This window comes from Pipra filicauda, unplaced genomic scaffold, assembly GCF_003945595.2.
Source record: "Pipra filicauda isolate LSUMZ 115617 unplaced genomic scaffold, ASM394559v2 scaffold55_size4083901_pilon, whole genome shotgun sequence".
Classification (NCBI taxonomy): domain Eukaryota; kingdom Metazoa; phylum Chordata; class Aves; order Passeriformes; family Pipridae; genus Pipra; species Pipra filicauda.
In genome coordinates, this window is record NW_024104709.1 from 1,056,168 (window position 1) to 1,083,719 (window position 27,552).

The 27,552-nt window shown below is 36.1% G+C and overlaps 1 protein-coding gene across 3 annotated transcripts in view; it reads left to right on the forward strand.

Annotated features, from left to right (window-relative positions):
• The window catches only part of ADGRG6 (adhesion G protein-coupled receptor G6), a 108,769-nt gene extending 82,129 nt beyond the window's left edge, over positions 1 to 26,640 (forward strand). For 2 of the 3 annotated variants that reach the window (XM_027751498.2, XM_027751502.2), the window contains 10 exons: positions 3,187 to 3,303; positions 4,412 to 4,457; positions 5,943 to 6,049; positions 8,711 to 8,838; positions 10,023 to 10,291; positions 11,818 to 11,932; positions 12,993 to 13,276; positions 17,188 to 17,289; positions 19,492 to 19,644; positions 23,878 to 26,640. In XM_027751498.2, the coding sequence (XP_027607299.1) occupies positions 3,187 to 3,303; positions 4,412 to 4,457; positions 5,943 to 6,049; positions 8,711 to 8,838; positions 10,023 to 10,291; positions 11,818 to 11,932; positions 12,993 to 13,276; positions 17,188 to 17,289; positions 19,492 to 19,644; positions 23,878 to 24,056 (1,500 nt within the window). In that variant the 3' untranslated portion in view covers positions 24,057 to 26,640. Of the gene's footprint in view, positions 1 to 3,186; positions 3,304 to 4,411; positions 4,458 to 5,942; positions 6,050 to 8,710; positions 8,839 to 10,022; positions 10,292 to 11,817; positions 11,933 to 12,992; positions 13,277 to 17,187; positions 17,290 to 19,491; positions 19,645 to 19,908; positions 20,466 to 23,877 lie in introns of those variants that run through there. The other variant, XM_027751504.2, reaches the window with a different exon arrangement.
• Positions 26,641 to 27,552: the final 912 nt, after the last annotated feature.

The following is a 27,552-nucleotide window of genomic DNA, read 5'->3' on the forward strand; positions in this document are numbered from 1 at the left end:
CCAAGATGGGTTAAAGTCTGTGATTTGACTGCAGATTCCTGTGAAATGTAAGATAAACCTTTTCTCGGTAATCTGTGGAAAACTGTATCCCAGCTGCTTATGATCAGAGGAAAGTAGCATGTCCTTTTAAAGGGCATAAGTTGTGTTTAAATGCATTAATATAAGTCTTTGATGTTCAGGGGAGCCAGGTTCTTTTGTATCAGAAGGGAATTTGGCCTGTAACACTGCAAGTACTCTCTTTTCCTTATAAGAGTTGGTTAGTAATCATATCCAGCTGGCTACTTTATATTCAGTTGGAAACTCTGGGCTGATGGTCAGTAACCAGAGAACTTTTGTTTCGATATATACTATTCTTTTCATATCTGTGTTCTCATAAGCTCTCTGTATTTTAATAGGGAATAAGGATAACAATACTTACACCTGAAAAATAAAGGTACTCAGGTAGATTTGGGTTTTGTCTTTTTGGGGTCCCATCAAATGGTAATTGTAAATAGTGCCTGCATGGTAGATGCCAAAAAAAGTATAAAGAGTTTGCAACCTGAAAAACAGAAAACCGAAACCATATCTGTTTTGAAAAAAACAAAAAAGATAATTAAGAAGGAAATATTGTTTCATGGTGAACTGTAGAATGTGTCTCAGAAGACTTGAGTTTGTTTTCCCATCAGTATTTTAAGTGACCTTTGACTCTTGTGCATCCGCAGAACTCTGTAGTATTGTATTGTCTCTATATTATCGTTTTTATTGGCAGTGTATCCAGATTCATCAGATAATCTAGGGCAAGAAAATACCCATGACCCACAGTTGCCTTCTGAAATACACCCCGAAGTATTTTAACTATTTTAAAATGGATTAATTTTAGGCCTGCTTTTGAGAAAAACAGGATGGATATCTTTAATAAAAAAACCCAGAAGAAGACAGATGGACTCTTGTCACTATGGCATAAAATCATATAAAATTAGAATGTGTCCTTTAGTAGTTTTAGAATGTGTTTCTAAGTGATACTTAATAAGCCATTAAAAAGGAAAAAACCAGGAAAAATTGCATCTGAGTTTGCAACTAAAATGCCTTTTCTTTTTTGTGTGTTTTTCAAACTATTCATGGGTGGTATGATCAACACAATTAAAATTGTGTTTTAGTAGGTCTAAAAATAAAGGAAGTTAAAAAAAGGACGTTAAAATAAGGCCTACAAATAAATTAATCCACATGCCATCTCAAACCCAGTAACTTTATTCATTAGAATAAAAGTATTTCATAGATACATTTATTTCAATTGCAGTTAGAAAAACCCAAATGCTCTTAGCTGTATTCCTTGTAAGTAGTCAATGTAACAGTGAAACATTTTACTTTACAGTACTGGAGGGGGTTTTTTTATTGCAACTGGGAGAATTCAGAAACTTTTATCTTGTCATTCATTAAAATCTGATGGTTATATTAATTAGAAGACTATGTAAAAGCTATTCAGAGTGGGATTCATTTCACCAAAGGCAGGTGTGTTCTATGTACACATCAATGCCTGAACTGTTATTCATAAGTTGCCTTCAAAGCTAGTCGATGGAAAAGAATAGACACCGTTGAGGTGTAACATAACTCATCCCAGTGCAGAACTCAGCATCAGTTCTCCAGACAAAGGAGCAATTGCAATTTGAGATACTCCAAGGTGCAAAAGTACTGACAGATGTGACAGTGAACCTGTAAGAGTAAGAGATGTGACATCTTCTGCAGTAGCAGCTGGAGACTGGGCAGAATACCCTAAAGCCTCTAAAATGGACACTTATTTTTAGGCAAGTCGTATTTTGATCTAGATGCATGGAATAGATACAATGAATTATGCCCTGGATGTGCCAGTTTCCTTTCATTCACTATGTTAAGAAACACTAGAATGGTATTTTCCCTTAATTTAGCTGAACACGGCCTTACAGCTAAATAAGTAGTTACCTGTATTTTACCTTAATACACACATTATTTCTATTTGTTTCTAAGGATGAGTAAGAATATATTAAATTGCCTTCCCTAGAGAGACCAACTGATATTTATTTCTAGTTTTTCGTATCTGCTAGAGACACAATCAACTGAAACCTGTAGAAATATGTCCAAGGATTTCCACAGACTTGGTCAGATGTTAAAATTTAGGTGGTAGCCAAGAGATTTTGTCTTGTTTGAGTGCTCAAGAACTATCTAGATATTTCAATTTTCTTTCCTCTTCGACTTTTAAGGTTTTAGGAAATTTTGTTACAAAGCTCCAGTATAATCTGAAATACTGCATCTGAAAATTCTTGGATATGGTTTTTAAGGAATGAAATAGTCTTCTCAGGATAATGTGTACTTAAAAACTGAAACTGTTCTGTCTTTTAGAAGACAGAAGTGGTGGGATCTCATGAGCCCAGTGCTGAGCTGATACCTGACATCTTGTTAGGTTAATAAAACCCCTAGACAGAAGGAATCAAGGGTTCAGGAATTTGACAGACCAGATTTTGGGAGGGAGTGACAATAGACTTCATTTGACCTAAGATCTGCCATAGGCAGTGACCAAGCTTCCCAACCAGGCATGTAACTATGCAGGTCTCAATGGAAGCTCATCAAAAGAAATTAGTATTTCCATTTTAATAAATAAAGGAAAACTTCTCAGTTGGAAGATTCTTAGCTGCAGGTTAAAAATAGTATTGCTCAGTGATAATATCAGAATTCTGTTTAAATTCCCATCAAATAAGACCTTGCAGAAAATACTACCTCCTTCAGTACATAACATTGCTTTGAATTTGTTTACTTCTTCTTAGTCATTCATTTTAAGATGCAGGATGATTTAGCAACCATACACAGAAAACAGGTTATTCTCTGAAAACTTTTCATCTACTCAAAAGGATAGTGTCAACAATAAGGGAGCTAGTTCATTCTTGTTTAGGGAAATGAGCTAATCATATCATGAGTTGTTATCTGCTACATTGTTTAAGTTATAATTTTGTTTGCCTTCTAACCTCTCTCTATGACTGTGCCCATGTATGGAAACTTCAGTGAAGCTAACCCATAATTTGATTTTATAAACATAATGTTCTTATATTGCGTAATCAAAAGTACAGAAATGCTGACAACTTACTTATTCTGGCATGCTGCAAAAATGAAACTATGTACTCTGGCTTTTATGTTATGTGCTGTGTAAGCATTTATTATGTTTTTCTTAATCTTTCAAAGGATGCAGAAAATCCTGCCAATTTGACCAGTTTTGTGGTGGCATGCAGTATTGGAAACTTAACCATTCAGGATCTTCAGGATTATGTGAAGGTTACAATCAAGCATACCAAAATTCAGGTAAAACAAGACTGATTATTCAGAGGAACAGGAATGCAGAGTGCATGTGGTAAAGGCTAAGCATAAAGCCTGATTTATTGGGATGGATTTTGAGTAAGAACATAAATGGAAATCAAAAACTCTAGAACAAAAGGACAGAAGCAAAAAGTTAAAACAAGTAACCTCTCCCATCCTCATGCATTCGCACTCCATTCATGGTCTAAGAATTACCTGAAAAACTGTTCATTCTGTCCCTCAGAAGCAATTTCTGTGCCAATAACTAAGTAAAACCTCTGTTCATGACCATGGTTTTGACCAGGGACATGATTTATTACACTGGAACTTTAGAATTACTTAAATTCTTTGATCAAATTTAATACTTCCCTGAATTATTTTGTTGTTATGTGGTTTTCAGCAAAGGAGGAATGGACAGAACATGTTAAAAGATGACCACAGCAAATTTAGGGAAATAGAGACCAAATGCAATCTTTTGGCACATACTGTTTCAGTTAAAAAACGGTGAAGGGGTGAGCTTGACTCTGTTCTCAGACACAGTCAGTGTCTAATCCAAAAGAGGCAATAGCACCAGAGATGTTAAAAAAGAAAATGTTAAAATGTAATACCAAAGTAAATTGTGAGAACCTGGTTTGTAATTTTCACGGTTCCGTTAACTTTATCTTGCGTTTCATTACAATGAATATTTTAAGGTGAGGCAAAAGAACCTCCACTTGGGTTCAGCAGGCACTTGCATATTGTCAAGGATGTACATAAAGGATTCACGGAGAAGCCCTAAGAAAGTGAACAGTACAAAGTGTTTAGATTCTATAAAGACATACTCAAAGATAACTTCACTGAGACAATAAAACTTCATTGTTCTGAGGATGTGGAAAAGGAGCAGTGGAGTAGTGGAACAGTGCAGAGAAGCAGTGCTCCAGATTTTAAAATCTGGGCAAATCTGTCTTTCTAGCAGAAGAAATTCTAATTTGACACTAGACAAATTTTCAACAGTCTAAATGATATGGATTATTCTGCTCAGTAAATGAAATACGCATTACAATAACTGTTGTAAATGTTGATGAGATTTATGCCTGAAGAGGTACATGAAGTCTACTTTTGCATCTGTTCTTAGGAAGATCCTAAACCTACCTGTGTCTTCTGGGATATGGACAAAAACGGTAAGTTTAAAAATACTGTGATTTCTTTCATGTGGGGAATAAAGTTGTTTTGAGTTTTAAAATCAGATACAGTATTTGCCATTTTTCCTCCTAATTAATCCTTACAGAATTCAATTAAGTCCATTCAATGAAGCGTATAATTTTTTCTGGTTAATATAGTTACTTGTAACAGTAGATGTTATATACTCCTTTTCAAAGTTTGTTTTTAATGCAAATGTTTCTAACATTTTAAATTTTTCAATCAAGTTTCTCTACTTTTCCATAGCTGATTGCAGTTTTTCACTGATCTGTCTGTATGCGCAAATTAAATTATAATGCTACTCAAACACAGCAGTGGTTCTTAGCTATACTTTTAACTGCTCGTTTGTTCTCTGGGATGGCTTTCCATATCCTTCTATTTTAGAGATCACTACGGACATGTTACTCTTCTTTACAATCAAACAGATAGAGCAGTAGGATTTTGGATGGAGAGGTTTAATACAGAGAGTCTTGCAAGAAATAAAATTTGCTATTCAAGTTTGTACTTCAAAGCAGGAAATACAGAACAACTGAGGAGAATGCAGGAGGATAAAAAAAGAGCACAAAATCATAGAACCTACCTATGAAGCTGAACTTAGGAAGCACAATAAAGGAGAAACACACAGGGAAGAAACTATTCCCAGTGGCTGCTTAAGTGGGGAAGAGCTTTGAGTGGTTTTGGAACATCTTCACAGTCTTTTGAGAAATTGTCTTAAATTTGAGTACTTGATTGTCTTGAAATTACAGAGCAAATTATGCTGGATTTTGTCAGGAATTATGAAAAATGTCTTTAGAAGTCAGAGAATATGAACTATTTCACAAAATTAGTTCATATTTTAGCAGGGGGAAAACGAAGAAAACAGATTTTACTTTTTAACATTTAATTTTTAAAAATAAAATCTTTCTATTTATTTTTCAGAATGACCTTTTCAGGTGGGGTGAGTAGGGAATAGTTTATTCCGAGTTTTTTCATAAGGCCACAAGGCATCTTTGGGATTATCCACTCTGACCTCCTGCTTTACATGCTGCAGGGAGGAAGGGAAGGACCCTCTCTGGTCCTGGGCCATAAATGAGGATATATGAGTGGGAGGCAGGCAGGTGCACACGTCACATCAGTGGGGTAAAAGGGAGTTCTAAAACTGTCTTATTATTGGGTAAAACTAAGGTGTGTCTTAATGCATGATCCACATAGTAGGTCTTATTCACTAACCAAAAAGCTCCCTACTTTTATTATAGATCTCCATCTATTGCTTCTGCTCAGTAGTCCATTACTGAGACACTCACCTGCTGTGATTCTCTGCAGAAACTAGGAAATCTGTTACTTGCTTCTCTCCTGGTTGTTTTTAATGCTTGCACATTCAATTTGAGAGAGCGCTTCTGCATTTGCACAAGGTGAAGTGAGAAATCTGTTAAAAGATAGGTTGACGTGTTTGTTGGACAGCAGTTTCTCATGTTTCATTTCCACAGGTGGCAATGGTGGCTGGAACCCTGCGGGCTGCCAGGTGGATGCAGAGTCCAATGAAAACGAAACGGTGTGCTTATGCAACCACCTCACACACTTTGGGATCCTAATGGTAGGCAAACTCGCTGTTCACCAAGTTACCTTTCCTAGGAACAGCAGTGCAGTTTTTCTCTCGTGTCAAGACAAGTCTCAGTTTTGTTACTTGGGTTATTTCTTTTGCATATGATTTTTAATAACAATAATAATAAAAAATAATTTTCCCCCTTATTGTCATAAAGTTATCTTTTCATAATAAAGTAACTAGTGATAAGGATTCAGGAATGAAATAATAAAGTTAGTAATGAAAGAATATTATTGTTGTTATTATTATAATTATTACATTCTTTACAAATTATTACATTCTTTTGCAAATACTGTGGCACAGAAGACCTGGGGTTGAGGCTTCTGAGCAATACCAAAATACCAGTACTAACACTTCCACAGAGAAACAGAAAAAATTGATCTTAATGATCCTGAAGTGCAGGGGATCCCCGACTTATCCCTCAGTAGTATAATCTGTCAAAACTGACCTGCAGCTGAGGGTGTGACAAGAGGGAAGTGAATGAGAAACAAGTCTAAGTATATTTAAAATTTTCAGATTGGGAAAGTGGGAAGTTGTTTACAGAAAAAAAATCATGAAAAAAATTTGGAATTGCTGTTTTCAGAACAAAAGGGAGAGAGACACATATTGTCAGGAAAAACAGGGAAAGAAAAATGTCCTACAGTCAGTAAAACTCCTAATGAGGATGAAAAGTCAAGGGAGCACAATAATTCCCTTTCATCCTTAGATCGAGAGGCTAATTTGTCCCTCGCAAATATAGGCTGCAAATCTGACAAGATTTATCTAATGTCAAAAAGTATAAAGCAGTACCTTCTTTTGCAAAATGTGTAAGCATATATTGGCTCTTTTCTTACTTGGCTTTAATCAGCTTTGGGGATGCCTTACATTACAGACCTGCTCTGGGAAAAAGTCTGTCAACAGTGGGCTGGTACAGAACATGTAGCTCATTCTCTGTCAGAACCTTAAACAAAGTCTCCAGAATGGGTGGCTGAGAAAGGTAGAGCAATGCCTAACAGGGAGATGAAAGAGGGAACCATAGAGTGCACTTTAGCCTCAGTAGCATAGCCTCTAGCCTTCAGCTGTCTCCAACAATTTGCACTAGTGAAGTGTTTTTCAGGGAAAAAAATCCCAACATGAAAAAACGGAATACTGCTATCTTTTCTTAGCATTTGGTGATTGTTTATGCTCAGTAATGGCCTGAAACACTTCTTTCCAGCTGAAATTATTCTTTGGCCTCTAAAACATAGCTTCAGAAAAGATATTGGCTCTTGGTCACAGCAGTGCTCCTAAGTGGAAGTATTTGGGTTTTGAAGTAACTTGCGGCGGTATCACGTAAAAGTTTAACCCCGCAAGAGAGCCACACATGCTGACTTTTTCAGCTTTGGCCTTCAAGACCCTTCTTAATAGGACTGCTCTCTTCACATCATGCTGAGTTGTAGATATGAAAAAGCCACTAACTTTGTGTCTTATTGCAAGCTAAATTGTGGTCTTGTTCCACTTTCCATCCTCAAAGGGAGAAAGAAAAGGCTTTCTTTAGGATATATTCAATGAGTCCCTTCTCTTCCCTGAATGCTTTAGTGGCAGTAGGAAATAAGGCAGAAGTTCTTTGAATTCGGGCTGCATTCCAATAGATTTTTACACAGTTTTGACCCTTCTAATTGCTTTTCCATTTTAATAATCGCTTCTGACTTTAATTCAGCTATTAAATTATTTTCAAATAACACTCTCCTTATGTATATATAAACTGTCATATAAGGTTGGGACAGGCTGTAAAAAAGCTGCTCCTGCCTTTTTCTACAAAGCATGCAAAGTTTTGTAGCATTTTATTTCTTTTTGCTGGATAGTTTTGCTAGGGACAGCAGTGACACTGACTGTAGAATGAACATCGTTATCTGCTAGCATTTGCTTGCATTTTCTCCACAGTGATATAGATCCAAACATTCTTATAGTTTCTTGTCCTTAAATAAAGGAAATAACAGTGGCATTTATTCTCAGGTGGTACTATGTAGCAGTTACAGTTAGACAGAAAACTGGAAAAAAAATCCTCAGAATTTTCTGCTTCATTTCTAAATCTTTTTTTTTGTCTTCGTCACTATTTTTCACACCAGTTCTATTATAATTTTAGCTTTTATGTCAAAGCAGACCATAAAACCAAAAAGCAGTATCTTGCCCTTGATTTCATCTGTAGATGATTAGCTACATTAACTCTTATGAACTTTTAATAACAAAAAGTAATGTCAGAAATTCCCAATAATGTTGAACATTTCAGTATGAAAACTTTTAAATTACATTTTCCTAAATCTTACATCTTCTGAAAGACAGTTGTATATAAGCAACAAAACTAAAAAGTTTAAAAACTAGAGACTTTTCCAGAGAAGGACGTTTGAACTCCTGGTACTGAATTATAAGGATCAGAATTAGGCTCTGACTGTCTGCTGTTCCGAGCAGTTATAGTACTTAAAGCACAATGTTTTGGAGAGCTGTGGGAAGGAAGTGAGAAGTGTAACAGCTATAGACGAAGTACACTCGGTAAAAATGAACCCCAGTGTCAAGGTTATAGTGGTATTGCCAAAGTGCTTTTGAGTTTTACTTGACTAATTACCAACAAAGAGTGTGGTGATCATAGAATAGGTGTTGGCTATAACTGATATCTCTTCCTTTTCTCTCACATAGGACCTTCAGAGAAGTGTGACACAAATAGACTCACAGAATAACAACGTCCTGACCTTTATCACTTACATAGGCTGTGGAATATCTGCTATATTTTCAGCTGCAACTCTTCTAACATACATTGCATTTGAGTAAGTGAAAAACATCACAAAGGTAGTACCTGTATGTGCTGAATAAAATAAATTAGTTACATGGATAGTGTGGTTTATTTGTCCAGGAAGGGAAATCTATGTTTAAAAAAAAACCAAACCTGTAAAATCACGGTCACACTATTGTAAAAGTGAAATGTTTTTTCAAGGGGACATAAATTCAGAGTCTTTCCTCCAGTTTCTAATGTGTTGTATTGCTCAGGCCTGGGAATAAGGTGAATGTGTGTCAAAATTTTGACCCAGGTATAAAAAAATAAATTTCCAGCTAGGACAATTACATTCAAGAGCCCTTCAGAAAGAGCTGGGAAGAGAGATAAAATGAAGATAAATTGTGAAGTGGTACAACAATTTCAACAGCAGTTCTACTTAAATGTGAAAGTGACTCAAGAGAAGGCAAAAGTTTTGAAGTGATACAGTTCTGTGAACAGTGAAAAGAGAAAATGAAGTCATGTCAGCACAAAGAAACCATTCTGCCTGTAACAGGATAAGACACAGTAGCTGCTAAAGAACGATAGTTGGCTGGGGGTGAGGGAAGAGGTGGGGGTTTTCAAGCATTTTAAATGTCTTCAATGATGGCATTCCTATTAAATTACCTATGGCACAATGTTCTGGTCCAAGAGGGCAGAAGTTCTTGGCTGCCCCAAATTTCCTACATTTCAATGTGTATCAATTAAAAAAAAAATTACATGATCTTCAGTCTTCCTAAGATCCTATTCAAAAAAGCCAAACAAACAAAGAGAAAACAACATGCACTGGACAATATATTCCAAAAATTAAGTGAAGACTTACATATAAAATGATCACAGATGACCTTCTAGTCAGCTGTATCTTTTTGTTTTCAATTTCTATCTAAAATAAGAAGTACTGTTTTATATTTAATTTGAAAGGGGTTTTTTAAAGAAAAAATCAGTTGCTAAAATATGATGGCAGTTAATTAGCTCATTAAGGACCTAAAGAACTGGTAGCTTACCCCCACTACACACAGCAGAAGCCTTCAGCAATCTGACACAGAAGTACACATCACTACGTCTTACAGTACAAACACTTACAGCTCAGAGGAGATCCCTGTACTTTTATTTACTTTGTGAACCAGTAAACCCAGCTGCTGAATGTGGCTTGCGTGAGTACAGCAAGTTAATCACATGCACCTGTATTTCTCTCATTAGGAAGTTGCGAAGAGATTACCCGTCCAAAATCCTGATGAATTTGAGCACAGCCTTACTCTTTCTTAACCTGATTTTTTTGCTCGACGGCTGGATTGCATCATTTGATATCGATGGCCTCTGCATAACTGTAGCTGCACTCTTGCACTTTTTTCTTCTGGCCACCTTTACATGGATGGGACTAGAAGCTGTTCATATGTACATTGCTCTGGTGAAGGTGTTCAACACGTACATACGGCGATACATACTGAAGTTTTGCATCATTGGCTGGGGTGAGTTCCGAAGATGCAATATTTACATGGCACTTATGCTGCTATCTAAAATGCTCTCTATAAATGCTGCTATATAAAAGCTCTCTGTCAGAAGTGCAGAGCAAAATTAATATCAACATGGTGTTCCACCCCCCCCCGCCTGCAGTAGTGCTGGCATGCAGCCAGCCCTCTCTGTCACGAAGTTCCCCTGTATAATTCTGTGTAAATACACTGTAACTGGCACTCTCCACCCAGGGCAGCTCACGGCCCTTGGATGAGTGGAGAGACCGGATAAACTGGTCTTGCTCTCCGGAGAGGCCAGAATGGGAGAGGGGAAACAAGAGTGTCCTATCAGAGGTGAAGAACCATAGCACACAATGAATGCAGAAACTCTTGCAGTTACTGCAATGCCTATGGGCATCTTTGCATTGATTTTCAAAAACTTTAAGTTCAGGTTAAATTTTCTTGCCAACAAATACATGTAGAAGTTGGTGGAATCAGAGGCAACCCAAATTTTCTGAGCTTCAGTACGGTGTTTAAAACACAGAGAGATCCTGGCTGCCCTAAGCAATGTACAAAGCAGGTCTGAAATGGAAAATGTACTACTGAAAAATAACTGCAAGGCCCAGGCAGCAAGGCTTTTATTCTTCAGTTTTGTCTATATCAGGAATCTGTGCCTTCCCCCTGAATGCACATATTGTGTTTGAAATAATACAACACAATACAAAACCATTAACCTTACGGCTAGAGCACTGACCTCAGTACAGCTGATAATTGATGTCTTTCCATTGGCAACTAGCATCCTCTTTGGCAACCTCAGCAGAGAGCAAGGACTGAGTGGTCGGAAAAGCAAATTAACCTCTTCCCCTTTGAATCTGTTCTGTTATAGCAAGGGTAAGACATGTAAATAAGGCATATCAGGAAACGTACATTTCTTTTGTTTGAGCTGTACCTTTCTGCACAGAGTTCTCTTCTGCGTAGTTGTCTGTTTTCCCAAAATACTCCCTTTACGTTATTATTAAGAAATATATATTTTGTTTTATAAGGTGGAGGGGCTTACGGTTGAGAGAAGCAGTGGAGAAATTACAGATTTAAGTTCATATCCCCCAGTTGCCCAACCTAATGAATTCCCATTAGCATCTCTGAAAAAAAACCCTCAAAAAAATCCCAATAATATCCTTCCCTTAAAACTCATTTTTTAAAATATTTTTTTAATCTTCTCACTAGAGAACCTATGTGAAGTTGCAAATTTAACTTTGGGTAGTTAAGGGAGATTGTGTTATTTTCATTTCCATATCACATTCTAAAATAATGGTTTTTGCCTCACAGAAGGTTACGAGGTGTATTCATTAATGCCCATTAAGTGCTTTGCAAGTTCTTTATATCTGTACTGTTTGAAAAATTGTTTTCTTCTACCTTCTCAGTGCAGTTTTTTCAGGATACTCTGTACTAAAACAATAGGGATGGAGACATCAATAATTCAACTTAGCATGGTGAATGTAAAGGTTTAGGAAATTTGAAAGCTCCCAAGTTTTCTTGTGTTACAGGTTTGCCAGCTCTGGTGATAGCAATTGTTTTAGCGAGTGCTAATACAAGTGCAAGTCATGTTTATGGCAAGGAATTATATGGCAAAGATGCTAACGGGCAAGGAGGAGATGACTTGTGAGTATTTCTTTTGATCTCTTAAAATTGAGCATTTATAGTTTGGAAAAAAAATTAGCATCAGTCAGATTGCTTTGGAAAAGTCAAAGACGCATTAAACAAGCAAAATGGGCAAAATTGTCTTCTAAGTTATTTGACTCTGAAATGTGAAGAAGGCCATAAGAAAAAGTGGAGGGAAATCTGTATTAGCCAATGCCAGGTACAAACACTCCTCTGGCAGAAGAAAAATTTCTAGGTTTTGTCAGGAAAATAAAATAAATAAAATAAAATTTAGTTTATCTTAAATGAAAGCTGTATTTTCTAGGTAAGAGCAAAGAAAGAAGTAGTATAAAAATAGTTTCCTTTTTAAGTAAGCTAGTCTTTTGCCAATGTAGTTTGATAGTCTTCTTTCTTCTCTTGATGTCCAGCTAATAATCTCCAGATGCCAAAATTGTTATATGAGTGCTCTGTTCCTTGCCTGGCAAAGCTTCATCATGATAAATAAAAATGTCATTTTATATGTCTATTATAGTATCATCCTAAACATTCAGGCCATTTGCTGATAGAGGTATAAGCTAGATATCTCATATGACTGGCTGTCAAATGGCTACCTCAAAAGTCCTACTGCTTCTCCAGTCATGTACAAGTTCTCCTTTAGCTCCAGTGGCAGAAAGTTGAAATTTCGACACTGAAGATCCAAGTTTGCCCATTCTGTTACTAAAACATACTATGCTTCACACAGATGACAGCCGTGAAGCTGCTTGTACTGTTTAAACTTTTCACTATAGGATTGCAGTTCCCACAGCTTGTATCTGAGGTTGGATTTCCTTTATAATTGGTTTTGACAAAATTGTGGTACAATCCTTAGATTTCCAAGGTGATAGTACTCTGAGCCATAGTCACTTAAGACACCTCTGGACTTCATTGTATTTCCAAACAGAAAATGGACAAAGGTTTCATTTTCAAGCGTAGTTCTGCATTAGTGGAATCAGAAATAGGCTGGTTTTCCTTGTAGTCATGTGAATAATTGTAGGATAGTTTGCATTAACCAAAAATGATCATTTTTTGTATTTTTTTACAGCTGCTGGATCAAGAATGAAATTGTCTTCTATGTGACTTGTGCTGGCTACTTTGGAATCATGTTTCTAATGAATATTGCCATGTTTATTGTGGTGATGGTGCAAATCTGTGGGAGGAATGGGAAAAGAACTAATCGGAGCCTGAAGGAAGAGATCCTGAGGAACCTCCGTAGCGTGGTCAGCCTGACCTTCCTGCTGGGCATGACATGGGGCTTTGCCTTTTTTGCCTGGGGTCCCTTGACTCTCGCTTTCCTGTACCTCTTCTCAATTTTCAATTCTTTGCAAGGTAAGCTGAATTTTTGTTCTGTAAATGAATAATATTTGAGCTATTGCTGTTCTGGGGCATACTATGCCCAGTAATTTGACTGGGAACTCATATTCAATCTCTAGGTTTTCCATTGATACAAAACCATCATTGATTTATTTCCCTTATGTGGAATAATGATCCCAACTACATGTGGATTGAATATGTTTCATAAATTAGTTGACATTTCAAGGTCTTTTCCATAAAATGCACTATATTATAAATAGAGCTATTCCTGACTAACAGTCTGAAGTGTTCACTGTTGAGATAGATGCTGTGTCACCTTCAACATTTCTTTTCAAATATAGGAAGCCTTCTTCCCTACTTTATTCCTGTAGGGAATCTGTAAAGCTCACAACTATTTTATTAAGGCATGAAAAGCTCATAAAACAAAATTCAGTCCTCTTTTCCTGTTTCAGTGTGTAGAGATAGCATAGACTTATGGGATATTCTTTGGTTAAGAAAAATCCAGTGACTGTTTTAGTCAGATTATTTTCCTTTCCTTTAATCGAGTTTTGAATATTTTCATTTTCCAGCATAGTTTGTCTTTCTGAAAAATGTTGTGAACTGTACTCAAATGGCTATAAATTACAGAATTATATAGCTGACATTTAGAAAAAATTTCAGCTCAGAGCTAAAATTTGTGTATGTATCAAATGTTATAAGATTCTCAACCAACTCTTACCCTACCCACTAATAAAGAACTATTGAAAGCATAAGGAAGAGAAAACCCAAGAAGATTATTGGAAGGGCATGTGTTATACCATACACATATTGATATAAAAAATTCATTTGCCTGAAAAAAAGCCAAAACAAAAAACAAACTCAAGAATGTCATTGAAGGAACACGTGTTGCAACACAAATATTAAGATAAAAATTGAATTTTCTTAGGGTTAGCAAAATATCTTCCCTTTATGGAAAAAGTACTTAATGTTATCCTGTGTGGATTTTATCTGATACAGTTGAGATGTATTTATTGTGCTAAAAGATTTATTGTACTTTCATGGAAAGAGAGTAATGTTTTGGGCTTTTGTTTGGGTCAGTTTTAACCTAAAATTCTGGGCAAAATGGCAAAAATGGTTTATTGTTCTTACTGAAGCCTTTTTTTCCAAAGGACAGATTCTGATATTCCCCTAGCAGCATAATGAAGTATTTGCTGCATTGTGTCTGTGTGAGAAATTCAGAAGGGCCTAGAGAGATTAGAAGTATGAGAAGAACATGAAAAAAGATTTAAATTCTGAAAAGTGTGCCAAGGATCAAATTAAACAAGTTTTCTGTAACCAGAATTTCCAGTGCAATCAATTAAACTTGTATGTGCAGAGTGCACACAAGGTTGACCACCACTGTTTAAGTCTCTGTGGGGTAACAGCACTATTTAATGGAAAATGAGTATTTGGAAGGCACCTAAGTCAGAAGATGAAAGTGAAAAAGCTGAGGAGTAAACGCAAAAAGAAGAGTGATGAGCTTTTCTTGGATTGTGGTAGCAATAGTGACACAGTATATGCTCGGGCATGTCACATCAAGCCCAGGAAGATAACAATCTCCTATGTGAAAGTACTTATTGCTGTGAAAGAGTTAGGTAAAGCTAAAGAAAAAAGAGTTATGTTTAAAATCACATATAAGTGGTGCAGTGTTCATGTACCAGTAAGGGTACATGAATGGAACAAACTAAAAATTAGGATTTGTGTCAGGAGGCATTTCCTAGCAGCCAAAAAGGAGTTCAGTATGGCAAATTTTTCAGCAGTATTAGCATGAGCTTAATTATCGAGACCTTGGTAAATTCGTTTATTTAATAAATACGTTTATTATTATTCTCTCTCAAGTTTTTGAAAGCTGCATGAGTATTTTAAGCTATACCAGCAGCCTCCATCAGCAGTTTTCTGTGCACTGGCAGTGAAAAAGCAAATTGCAGCAACTGCTGGTGTTACTGTACTTTGCTATTTCATCTACATAGGAAATTATTTTTCTCTCCTTGAGGCACAGAGTAAAAAATCTGGGAACATTTCTTTTTTGGCTGCTCATTTTATATATATGCCTGGGCAAGCCAAATACTTTCAAGTCAGAGCCAAGCTACAGCCAAGCCTAGGGTCTGATTTGTCTCTGGGAAACAAAACCAAAGCTGTACTACTAAAAGCACATTGTAAACTTAATGAATAATGAAATACAGAGAAAAAAATTCTGGAGACCAAGCCCAGACAGGGCAAAGGCAAAGTACTTAATGCAGTACATTTGTTTTGCATTACTACAGAATATGCATTTTCTTTTTTAACAATTCAGAATGTTCCAAACATTTACTGCGATTTAATAAAGCATCAATTTACAAAGTTTGTAGCTTTGCAGAAGCCCTAAGAGGAACTGCATGTCTCTAAGACTGTAAGACTGTAAGAACTGCTAATGATTGCATTGGAATTGCTTGTGTGTTTTAAACAAATCACACAAAAATATTTCACTAAATGCAAACACAGTAACCTTACTTCAAGAGAGGTTACATATGAGATGCATCAAGGTATGTTTGCCTTTTTTAAATTGTGTTTTTCCTTTTTTTTCCCCCATCAACTCTTGAAAAAATTTGGGAAAAACGTGTTTCATGACACAGCCCTTACCTAAAGTTAAGTGATCTCAGAGGTCTCATCCTGGCCTGATGGCTATAAGCAAATACAAATCCAGTTCAATGACATGCATTAGTGGAAAATTAGACCTCAGCAATTTGGAGGAGAGAAGATAATTTGAGTCTCTAGAGCATTATTATCCAAGCTATACCCTGCCATTTTGTTCTACCAACTGAAACACAGTACTCATTAGTATACGGAACCATTCATGATAATCATAAAGGAATGGTATTAGAGGAAGCCACTTGACCACGTTTGCCCACCTTCTGTAGCATTTATTCATGTTTAATATGTAATCATGAGGGATTTGGCAGTAGCATTTTGCCATCAGGTGTTCAGCCTCAGGTTGGCTCTCTCCCAGAGAATACGAGTAAAACAAGAATAGGCTAAGCTGGAGAACAACGAAAGATTCCACAGACAGAGCCTGCCTGGGAAAAACCAGGAGCACATAAGATTTCCAGCTACTATATTTAGCTCCAAAGTGTGTCTGTACAATGATGAAATTGTACCATATGTCTTGTTAAGACCTACTTTATCACATGGTAGGATGCTTATCTCCTGTCTTGAAAATCAAAATTTAACAATTGCTTGAGAAAGATTAACTCTGCAAAAACATTCTTAAACACTTTTACTGCAATTGCATGCACAAATCAGTTCATTTTCTTTGGAAGTTTGTAGTTGGACACCTGATTAATAGTTGTGAACATATTCTTAACATTTTCATAATCTTTTCAAGTACATACATGTGATGCACGTAAATCCAAGTGTGCTTTTTTAGGACACCCATTAATGCCATTTGCAAGACTTCTGGTTTTAAAAGAATGCAGCCCACAGATCAGTAGGTATGGAACAGAAGGAGATAAATTATCTCCTTGTTAATATCATAGTGTCTGTATTTACTTTGCAGTCTGTCTCTTGCAGTCTTGTTGGTTGCAAAATAGTCATTTGGTTCAAAGAAAAAACCTTTTAATCATTTTCCTCTAAGCCAAAAAAAAATAAAACTAAAAGGTCAGCACTGAGCTGAATCTATATCAACAGTGCCAATAAAATGGGTCCTATTCTCTGTATTCTGATATCCCAAACACCCATATAGCAACTAGAGGATGGGAAAATTTTTAGTTAATTTCTGTACCTCTTAAATGAGGCATAGATGACAATAACAAAATCTTAAGATTATTTTTTCTTTGCTTGTACTTCATAGACTTTTGATCAGAGATTTTAGTTAATCTGTTTATCTGTTTATAAATACATGCTTCATTTGGTGTTTGTTTGCTTTTTTCAAGGTTTGTTTATATTTGTATTCCATTGTGCTATGAAAGAAAATGTGCAGAAACAATGGAGGAGACATCTCTGTTGTGGCAGATTCCGACTGGCAGACAATTCAGGTAAAAACAGTTCACAGCTCCCGTCCTTAGGTACTGCAGTTGTCTTTAAAAGTCCAGGTAAACAGCTTGTTAGTTACTTTTAATATAATAAAAGGTAAGCCAGAGATGTGGAAAAATATATTAATCACAGACTGTCACTTCAGTACTAACAGTGCCAAAGCACTTTTCAGATATCACTTCATAAAAACTCTCAAGTCTCTCAGTTTTCCACTGAAAGCAGCTGGTAAATTTTGTACTGCTATAAGCATGGTTTTGGAAGGCCCTTTGGACCATGCAAAAAAAAAAATTAAATAAGGATCCAGAGATTCAAACTCTGTCATTCAAAATCCATTTTACTCATTTTCTCCTGCATTAAAGTATGTTGACTGAATTGTGTGAACTGCTAGACTGATGTAGGAGCAACTCTTAAAAGGCATGTAGAAATATTCTGTCTTCTTTTGCTTTTATCTTTGTCTTTTTAAACTGTCTGTCCTTCACCATTTAATTCAGAAAGACCATTAGACACTCAGAAATATAGAAAATTCCTTAAGCAGAAGCCTGATTAGGTTCCATGGCTGAAGCTCAACTTTATCTGCAACAGTCAGGGAGCGAGGAGAGCAGTTGGTTTGGACACGTAAAAGTAACACTTGGGCCACTGCATTTGTAGTTTCCTGCACCTTTGACCATCTCGGATGGCATTAGATTGCTGTGTTCAGGCAACTGGATTTTACTTTGCTGCCTGATGTGGTGATTTGGACCATATAATTCTTTCTCATATGGTTCCTGCTCAATGACCAGTGTTCAAATCTAGAGTTGATGTAAGGTGGCATAAGCTCATAGCCCATTACGGTAAGCCAGTCTGTCCTGGGTAATAACAGTTCTCCAAATACCCTTGTGTCCTTTCTTTTTCTCTTGGCATACAGGGCTTGTTTCAAGGTTTAAAGTAACTGCTTTGGTATCAAGACTTTTGCTTGTCCTGCTCTGTTTTGTTTAGGGAATGTATTCTCATTGTACACTCTAAAACATACTTTCATTTTGTAGTAAGAAAACTTGATTCATTATTTCCAAGAGCTAATACAAATTGGGAAAATCATATTCATTCTGATCAGACATCCAAATTGTTTCATACGTTCAGCTTCTGTGTGGTTTATGCTGTAACTCCTGAACTTAAAAACGCAGATGGATCAAACTATTTTTTTTTATACTGCTGTTGAGCAGCTTGTGCATATGATAGAAATAAAAACATGAAGGATTTGAATTCTTCAGTGGTATAGTTAATGTGATGTCATTATGTCTAGCATTAACCAGTCAATCTCTACGAGCTGTTTTTAATCTGCATGAACCTGACACCGTTTTCAGGCAGAACAGTGAAAAATAAGTCAAATATGAACTTGCATACATAAACCCTATAGCAATGATTTTGGATAAAGTGACCTAGGTGTCTTTGGTTTGGACTTCTTTTCTATTTTGTGAATTTCATTGAGGTACAGTGAATAACAGCAAGGTGATTCAAATGTGAAACTTCCTGCACTTACCTGCAAGTATCTGATACAGAAGTAGTTAGATGCTTTTATTCTACTGATATTGGGACAGACTGTTGAGTTTTTCACTGGTAATTTTCCTCACTCAGTTTATCAGTATTAGTTATTTAATTTGATTTTTTAAGTTCTTCCAGCATAAGAGCCTATTGTGTTAATGGTTTGGACAAAACTCTTAAAATGGGAATGACTGAATAAACAGTGTAAAATAATAGTGCACCAATATTCTAAACAATCAACTGAGAATCTGTTATTATGCAGTGTCTTCCTCAGTAGATCAAACCCTCAGATGGTAAGATCACTGTAAATGATCCTATCCACCCCTTTAGATTTTGCTCTTCAGGTCATGAAAGTATGGTATCCTTATACTGCTACAGAGCTTCTCTGCTCTCTTGTAGCCTGGAAAGCTAGGCCTTATTTGCAGTTCTAATCTAACAAATCTAATCTAACAAATGATTGTTAGAGTGTTAGAGCCACCAATTTTAACTATTGTGGTAGAATAAATTAAGTTGGAATAATTTTGATTCTTAAGAACGAAAGAGGCTGCCTAACAGGAAAAGGATAGGCTGTTTGTTGTAAGCAATATTAAGAAATGCATCTGTTACCTGAAATAATCATAATTGAATAAATTAGGCATTTAGTATCTATGGTAGTTATTTATGTAAAACTTTTCAATCATTTTTAGACTGGAGCAAAACGGCAACCAATATTATAAAGAAGAGTTCTGATAATCTTGGGAAATCCTTATCCTCTAGTTCCATCGGCTCCAATTCAACCTACTTAACATCCAAATCAAAATCTACAACAAATACATATTGCAAACGAAACAGCCATACAGGTGAGTTCTTACACTGTGTGCAAGTGTGTCTGTGAATACATAGTTTCATGTTAAAGGTACAGTAGTTGTTTCTACCCAAAGGTCAGTGTGAGAAAATTTCATCAATTTGTGTAGTGTATTTTTTAAATATATGTTACTTTAATAAGAATCATTATCTAACATGCAATACATCCAATATATAGTTCTGACCTTGGTATGTTCCCATACTAAATAAAGCAGGTGTGATGAAAGCAAATCTTGCTTATTATCCTATTGTAAACACAGGGTAGCCAAAGCACAGAGAGATGACGTTCATCACCCAAGGTAACATGAAAGCTGGCAGCACAGCTGGAAATAGGAATCAAGTCTTCAGAGCCCAAGTCCACAGCTGATGCACATGGTTAAACTCCTTCCATCTAACTGTAAAACATTTATGGGTAAAACGACAAATGGAGCCTACTTGGAAATGGATACAGTGTTCCTAGATTATGCATTGTCTTGACCTTCTACAAATAGCATGCCATATCTACTGCTTATTTATTTAGCTGTCGATGGTATATGTAATAAAAGGCATCATCTGTATTCCACTCATACCATGAAAATGTGCTCATTTTAAGAAGACTTAAAGGGAGCAAAGAAAGAGAGGAGCTGGAATGATTTGCAAGTTTGGTTATGTCTGAGATCATATTTCAGAAAATTACACATAGAGTTCACTTTTTTTTTTTTGTTACTCTGTTTTGGTGAATTCCTGTTTTTGTCCTGTGTAAAGTCACATACATTATTACAGAATACTCTATTATAAACATAGTGGTAATAAAATCTGTGCACATATTTAACCCAAAGATGTGTTTACTTGCTTCAAAATTTTTATTAGAAACAATGTTTATACATGAAGTAGATGATTTTACTAGAATGAAAGTTATGTTGTTTCTTAAGTATAAATTGTTTTCATAAGTCTCCAGTGTCTCTCTTATGATGGCACACTCTCTTTTCTTGATACATGGCATAGTTTCCAAGAAATACCTTCCTTTTTTTTATTGATGATCATTGCCTGATTTGATTAGGCACACCGTTTTTGTCTAGAAATCTCATTTTTTTAAGAATTAAATTGTTATTTTCCCAGTGACCAATATTCATTGCATCCATTAGCAAGAGGGATTGCACATCAGGTATTATAAGAGTTTAAAATTTTTTTGGTTATAGAGAATATCTGTGTATCTTAGAAATTCCCTGATAACACCTGAGCTTGCTCTCAGGACTGCTCTTCACAACTGTGCTGGGAGCACACAGCTGGTGCCTGCCTCCCTAGGCTGCCTGTCTTTGCTGCCATGTCAGGTTTGGTCTTCAGTGCACCCAGCTGCCCTGATCAAGCTGTCTTCATCTCTTCCCTATGGAAGGACACTTCTACCAGCAGTCTTCCACAAATAGCATCCTTAATATCCACCGATCACAGTGCTACTGTTGATTTAATAGTAGAGGACAGCCTTGTGTTCTGAAGCCAGAGAATCCCCATTTGTACTCTTGGCAGATCAGTTTTTAGACTCTTGGTCTTGGGATTAATGATAAAAATATGCTTAAATGTTTTGTTGGAGTCGGGACTATTTATCAGGCTGACAATTAAACTTAGGGCTGGAGTTTTTGCAATGTGTTCTTAAAGCAAAACAAAGAAACTGTTCCAGATACAAAGTATAAGTTAAAAGAAACTTGCTCATATACCTTTTTCAAAAATTAGGAGCTTAATCCCATGCATAAATTGTTCCTAAAAGGGATTTTAGTTGGCAAGGTAATCAAAGTTTGTAATGTAAACGTTTATTATTTTTAAAATTTTAATGCATTTTGCTTTGATCTCTAAAAATACACATCTTATTGTGATACTTCACAGGAATTTTTGCTAACATATACTAACATATCTTCTCGTGTTAAAGTAATAAAAAATAATATTCATATTCTGATTTTTAATAGAGCTGAATTTCTCAGTTTGGTGACTTAGCTAAATTGCAGGCAAATAATGTAATAGCTACGTGTCTTGGCAAGTCTTGTTAATATGGTTATAATGTGCTCCCTGGAATTGACACAAGCATTCATGTGTTTGTGGTATAGATAATGTCTTCTAAGGCCCTTTCCTCATCAGTGGTGGAGCATTACAGGTAAAGTGAGAATTGCTTTTGTTGAATGCATGGTTGAAACAGGGTGGAGGGATGCTTCTTGCATGATGTCCTCATTGACACAAAGGATTTTGCTAATCAGAAACACTGCCTATTTCTCACTGTTACATCTTGCTCCATTGATGCTGAATCAAAGGATAAGCATGCTTCAAACTTCAGGTGTCTGCACTCTGCATGGGGCATGAAGCATTTGGAAGATACCATATTAGAAAACAGACCATGTCCTGACATTAGTGCTTGTGTAGAGTAGTCTGGGTAAAGGAAATTGTCCTGAAACACCCATACACAAAGCATACATTAAAAAGCAAAACCAATCTGATTGAGTTCCAGAAGATTTGTTAGTATTTATAAAAGTTATCACAGGAATTTTAAGATAATGTATTTCTATTTGGTCTGTGGCCATTATCGTATTAGTCTTTTTTCTTTTTATATCCAGTCACACTCAGAATAACTCTGAGTGACAAAATGTACATGCCTGCAAGCCATCCTGTGAACTGCTGCTTGAATGCAGAATGCACCAACACAAATATTGGGTGGACCCTTACGGGTGGACAAAAGAGGTCACTTCGGCATCTTGTGCCCCAGCTGTCTACAAGCCTGAAACAAACTACTTGTAGATAGTACTTAAATACCCTATGCAACACTTTTATGAATGAGAAGTTAAGATTATGTCTGCAGAGAATTTGCTGATACAACTCCCATTTACTTCAGTGATACATGATTTTAACCCTGTATCTAGGTGTGAAGCCATAGGTTGGTAAATGCATACATTTGAAAGGCACAGAGTACCCAGAAATTTGCTATGGGACATGGAGTTAATCACTGCAATTCATGGACATTCTTGGGTGCTTTGAAAAAATCATCTCAATATTCCTGAACATGCCTGTTTCTGTTTTCATGAGTGAAACTGTTTTCATTTCTCAGTCTGCAAGCCATTTCTCCTTTGCAGCACTTTATACTCTTTTATGGCTTGATATCGTGACTTCTGCAGGGGCAAGTTAGTGTTTATTTTTCAGTTCATTTATTCCTAAGAAAAAAGTTTTTATTGAATCATACTTGAAGTAATACGCTTAATTCTTAAATGATCCTTTAACAATGAATTTTTGAAGGTGATTTCACCAAGGTCTTGTAAACAGCCATCAAAAATGTCACCTGTAGAAAACATTGCTTCCCAGGGTACTCCACTTTACTGTCAGCTTGCAGTGGTCCAAACCTTGCCTGGGTTAAGAGAATTAGTTCCAGCTTTATTCACTACAGTGGAAGAGATAAGAAAGAAAGCTCGTTTATACAACATACTTGAGAAAATGAGAGACAAGGTCTCTCCTTCTCATTTCTCACTACATGAGCTCTACCTACTGACCATTCTCCGAACAGCACTTATGTTAGCCACTGGAGCAGACTTTCTCAGTCTGTCTGGGAATTACCTTGCTCCTTTTTCTCATCAGCTTCACCCTTGGCTTATAGCTCATGGACTCTGAAGGGATGCCTGGTTTTTGCATCTTTTTCTCCCCACAGTTGTTCAGTCTGTACCCTCCACATTATGGAAAAAAAAAAGGTGATGCTAGACAAGCACAAGGTTTAGGCCAGTTTCAGCTCTTGTTGTCTGCTTTAAGATGCAAGACATTTTCTGCTACATTCTGCACAGATTATGTTATTTCTGTACATAACTCAAAACCTCCACTGTTGAAATAATTAAATCTGTTTACTGTCATTTTCCACTACTGTATTACGTGGAGATGCTATTTATGGAGGCCACCCCTATTCCTGTGCTATCAAAAGGTAGCAAGATGCAAAGCATCAACAGTAAATTAATATATTAAAAAGTCATAGGAGTCAGTTACACTTTAGGCAAAAGAATAGGGGGATAATTTCAAGAAATACTCGAAAGGTCTGCCCACAAAACCAGGCATCTTAAAAGAATTTAGAAGAAGCAATGTCAAGCCAAAAAGTTCTTTGCTGGCTTTTAGGGCAGTAATTTCATTCAGCAGTAGTGGCAATTGAAGGCATATCTATATGGAAGTGACACATCTCTTAAACAGTGAGTTTGCGTAAGAGGCCCTAACTTCTTGTTGCTTTTTCCTCCTCCTAGAGAATGTTTTTCTTGACAAACCATCTTCAAAATTTGCCCAAGAGGATGGAGAACAGACATCAATCATCCCCGTCCACCAGGTTATTGACAAGGTCAAAGGATATTGCAATCCTCACTCCGACAACTTCTATAAAAATATCATCATGTCTGACACATTTAGTCGTAGCACAAAGTTCTAACTGAGCTTATGATTTATTTTCTTTTTAATCAAAGGAAGTTAAAAAGTCTGCCTGGAATTGAGAATAGTGGATGTCATAGAATGAGACCTGTTTAGTTATTTTTTCCCCAGTTTATAATGCTCTTCTGTTAACAGCTTCCACTTAAGGACCGATTTCTCTACCTTCTTACTGTTGTGGAAAAAGACAATTTTCCACCGTGGTATTGAGCTGTTTTTTAAGTGTGTGCCAGCCAACGTGATACCTGGACAGCTAATTGTAATCCTGTGCAAATATTTTTTAAGGCTAAAGAGCCACAAGCCTAACTTTAAATTATATAGTCCAAAGAGAAACAAGTCATGACTCCTGGAGAAAATAGCAGACATCTCACGCAGTACAGGCAAGCTTTCATTGAACAGTTTACTGATGGTCTTTTTCAACTGGAAAATATGGATTTTTCCCTATGACACTTGTTAGATTCTTGCTTCTTGACTGTCTAGTGCTGACTCTTCTTTATTCAGAAATGAGTAAAACCCTTACACCAGTTAGGGTTTTTAAAGCATTTTTAACTAAATAGACTTAATCATGCAAAACAGTATATGCTGTAAATTCAGGCCATTTTTTGTCCATGTACAAAGAAACACAAAGTCATGTTTCAGCATTTATTGATTGGTATGTGTGAAATGCAGCATTTCCCATCACAAGTCTGTGTTTAATGTTCTTTTTCACAAAACAAAATTGAAGACATTCAACTATATATAGATCTATAAATAAATACCTAGAACTCTCTCCACACATATTTTTGTAATAATGCACACTGTAAATATGACAGAGAAAACCACAGAGTGTACCACAGACATTCTAAAAACAATGGATGGTGCTAAAACTTAATCTTAAGTATTTAAATACAAGGTGAATTCTTTGTAAACCCCTGAGTTCGTCAGTCTCTGTATTTCAGATATACTGTATGTGTAGACACCTCCATCAGATGGCATTGCAACATTAGAATAACCTGGATACATTTACCAATAATAAACAAATAACATCTTTCCAGGCACCTAATGTTTCCAGGCATCCCTGTTGGATTACTTGATGGAGGTTGTTGGAGGCACAGAGTTTAAACAGTCTTCAGGCAATATTAGGGAATTTACATTGCTACACTGTGTCCACAGTGACTGGGGGAGGGGGGGGTTGTATGTGCAGAGAATAGACAAGAGCATAAAATGCTTACTTGTTTAAACTTTATAAATATATGACATATTAGCATGTGGCCATGAGTGGCAAAAGGGCGTCTCTCCTCATTAAGCATGTTTGATCCAATGACAGGCTTTATAAAAATTGTAGCTGCACACATTCCTGAAAGCATGCACTGAAACATCACAGGTATTTTCAAGTACTATTTTCAGAGGAGAGTGTCCCCTAATGGAAGTTTTCATTTTTAAAATTACTTTTTTTTAACCAAATTATTTTTAGCCAAATATTTAATTATTTGCATTCAGAAGGTGACCAGAAAGTTGTGCTGAGATTTTTCAGTTGCCAAGCAGGTGGATGCTCAGTGATTAGGGATATGGATTTGTGCTTTCTCTGCTCTTTGCACATGCTTTTGTGTGTAGAGATCATTTAATGCTGTGACCGCACAAATGGCATATTTTCCCTGGCTGCAAACACCTGGTGGGAGGAGGATGTCCTGATGGTATTCCATCCAGAAACACTGTTGTTGCTACATGGGCCTTAACGAAACCTCAGTCTTGTAACTGCAGATACTTACATGGTGGTATGAACAAAAGTCAACCTGATTCACTTAAAATGTTATTAATAACAGGGATGAGTGTTGTCAGATATCTTTAATAAGTGAAATAGTCTAGGGAGAGATTATGTACAAGCATTTACTGAACTTATATTTTATCATCCCACTTGCTTAACTACTGTAGATAATAGGGTTCACATAGCAGCTTACTGTGAGATTTATACCTGATTAAGGTGTTTAAAAGCAAAGGAACACGAAACATTCCTGAAAAAATAAGGAATCAATAAAACATAAGTAAAATAAAAATATCAGTAAAATATAAATAAAAAGAAAACACAGTATCCTGAATGAAGCTGAGCTGTAACCTATCAGTTTAATGTACAGCTACTATATTTTTGCTGAATTAAGATTTTTTCTTTTTTTTTACTACCATGTAGTAATCTTAAACTGTCTATGTCAGCTCTTGAATGCTCTCAATTCTACAATGTAAAGCTTCTGTTTTGTAGTTGACATGCTGTAACCTCCCTTGTATATATTTATTTATTTGTGAGGTTAGATATGTCAAATATATTCGGTTCTGTAATGACTGTTCTTGTTACTTTAAAACTAGATTTCTGCTTTATCATAGAAGAAGAGGGAAAGAATAATTTCTTATATATGTTTTTTCTAAACACCGTGTGAAACGATTTACTGTAGTTCTATCTTTTACAAGTATAAGAAAACATGTTGATCTAATTTGTAATACTAGTCAGTGAAATATAGTGTAACAGGTTTGAAGATGGACTAAAGTGGAAAGAAATCTTTTCAAGTAAACAGTTTTGATGTTAATGTTCCAAATAATTAAAGTCTTTTAATAATGAATGGTTTACTTTTATTTTTCTTTTTTAGTGTTTAATGCCAAAAATTGCACAGTGGAATTCTGGTACACGCCTAGCCATAATGTTGGAAATAAATGTGCAAGACTAACTCCATCTCATCAGAGGAACACATTTTGCAGAATATGCCTTTCCCTTCTGTAATTTACTCAATGCCACATTCAGTGAATGATCTAGAAGTTATGCAAGCTCATTTATTTATGGTAGCAGTCACATCATATAAATGAAAGGAAAATCAAGGCAACAGACAATATGCTGGGATGATCTTTTAAAGTAATACAAATGAATAATCTAAAACTCAGAAGTTATTTCTTTTCATATGTTTCTCTCCAGCTGAATTTAGTCCCTCATTATCAATAACTTCTTTCAACTTGTAGTCATACTTCGATCACTGCTGAAATATTTTCTTGAGCCAATCACTTGATTAGTGATTACTAATCTATAAACAATAAATGTCTCACGAGTGGTCTACCTTTACATGCTTACCTTTAAAGAATACAGAAATCTGTTGAAATGTGTTAGATCTGTAATTAAGTCTCATCAAAGAAAATGCACAAAATATGAAGATTTAGCAGTAATATTTTTTAGAAAGCATTAAAAATCCCCATGGGATAGGTGGCATTTATTAATAAGCATGCTGGGTATGCCTGTGTATGGTCTGTCCATGTGTGTCTGTGGATGGTGAACACTACCCTTGAGATTTATGCCTTGAACAGTGTGGGAAGGAGCCCAGTTTTTTTTCCAAGTAGGATCTTGGCAGATGCCAAACTTGTAAGGAGTGATTTGCAGCATTTGGGGGTGGATTTATTTTTCTCCTCACTTCATCACTTTTTAAATACCAAGAACAATTTTATTTTAATCCTCTACCGTTAACAGCTTCCTACTGTAACCCATTGAG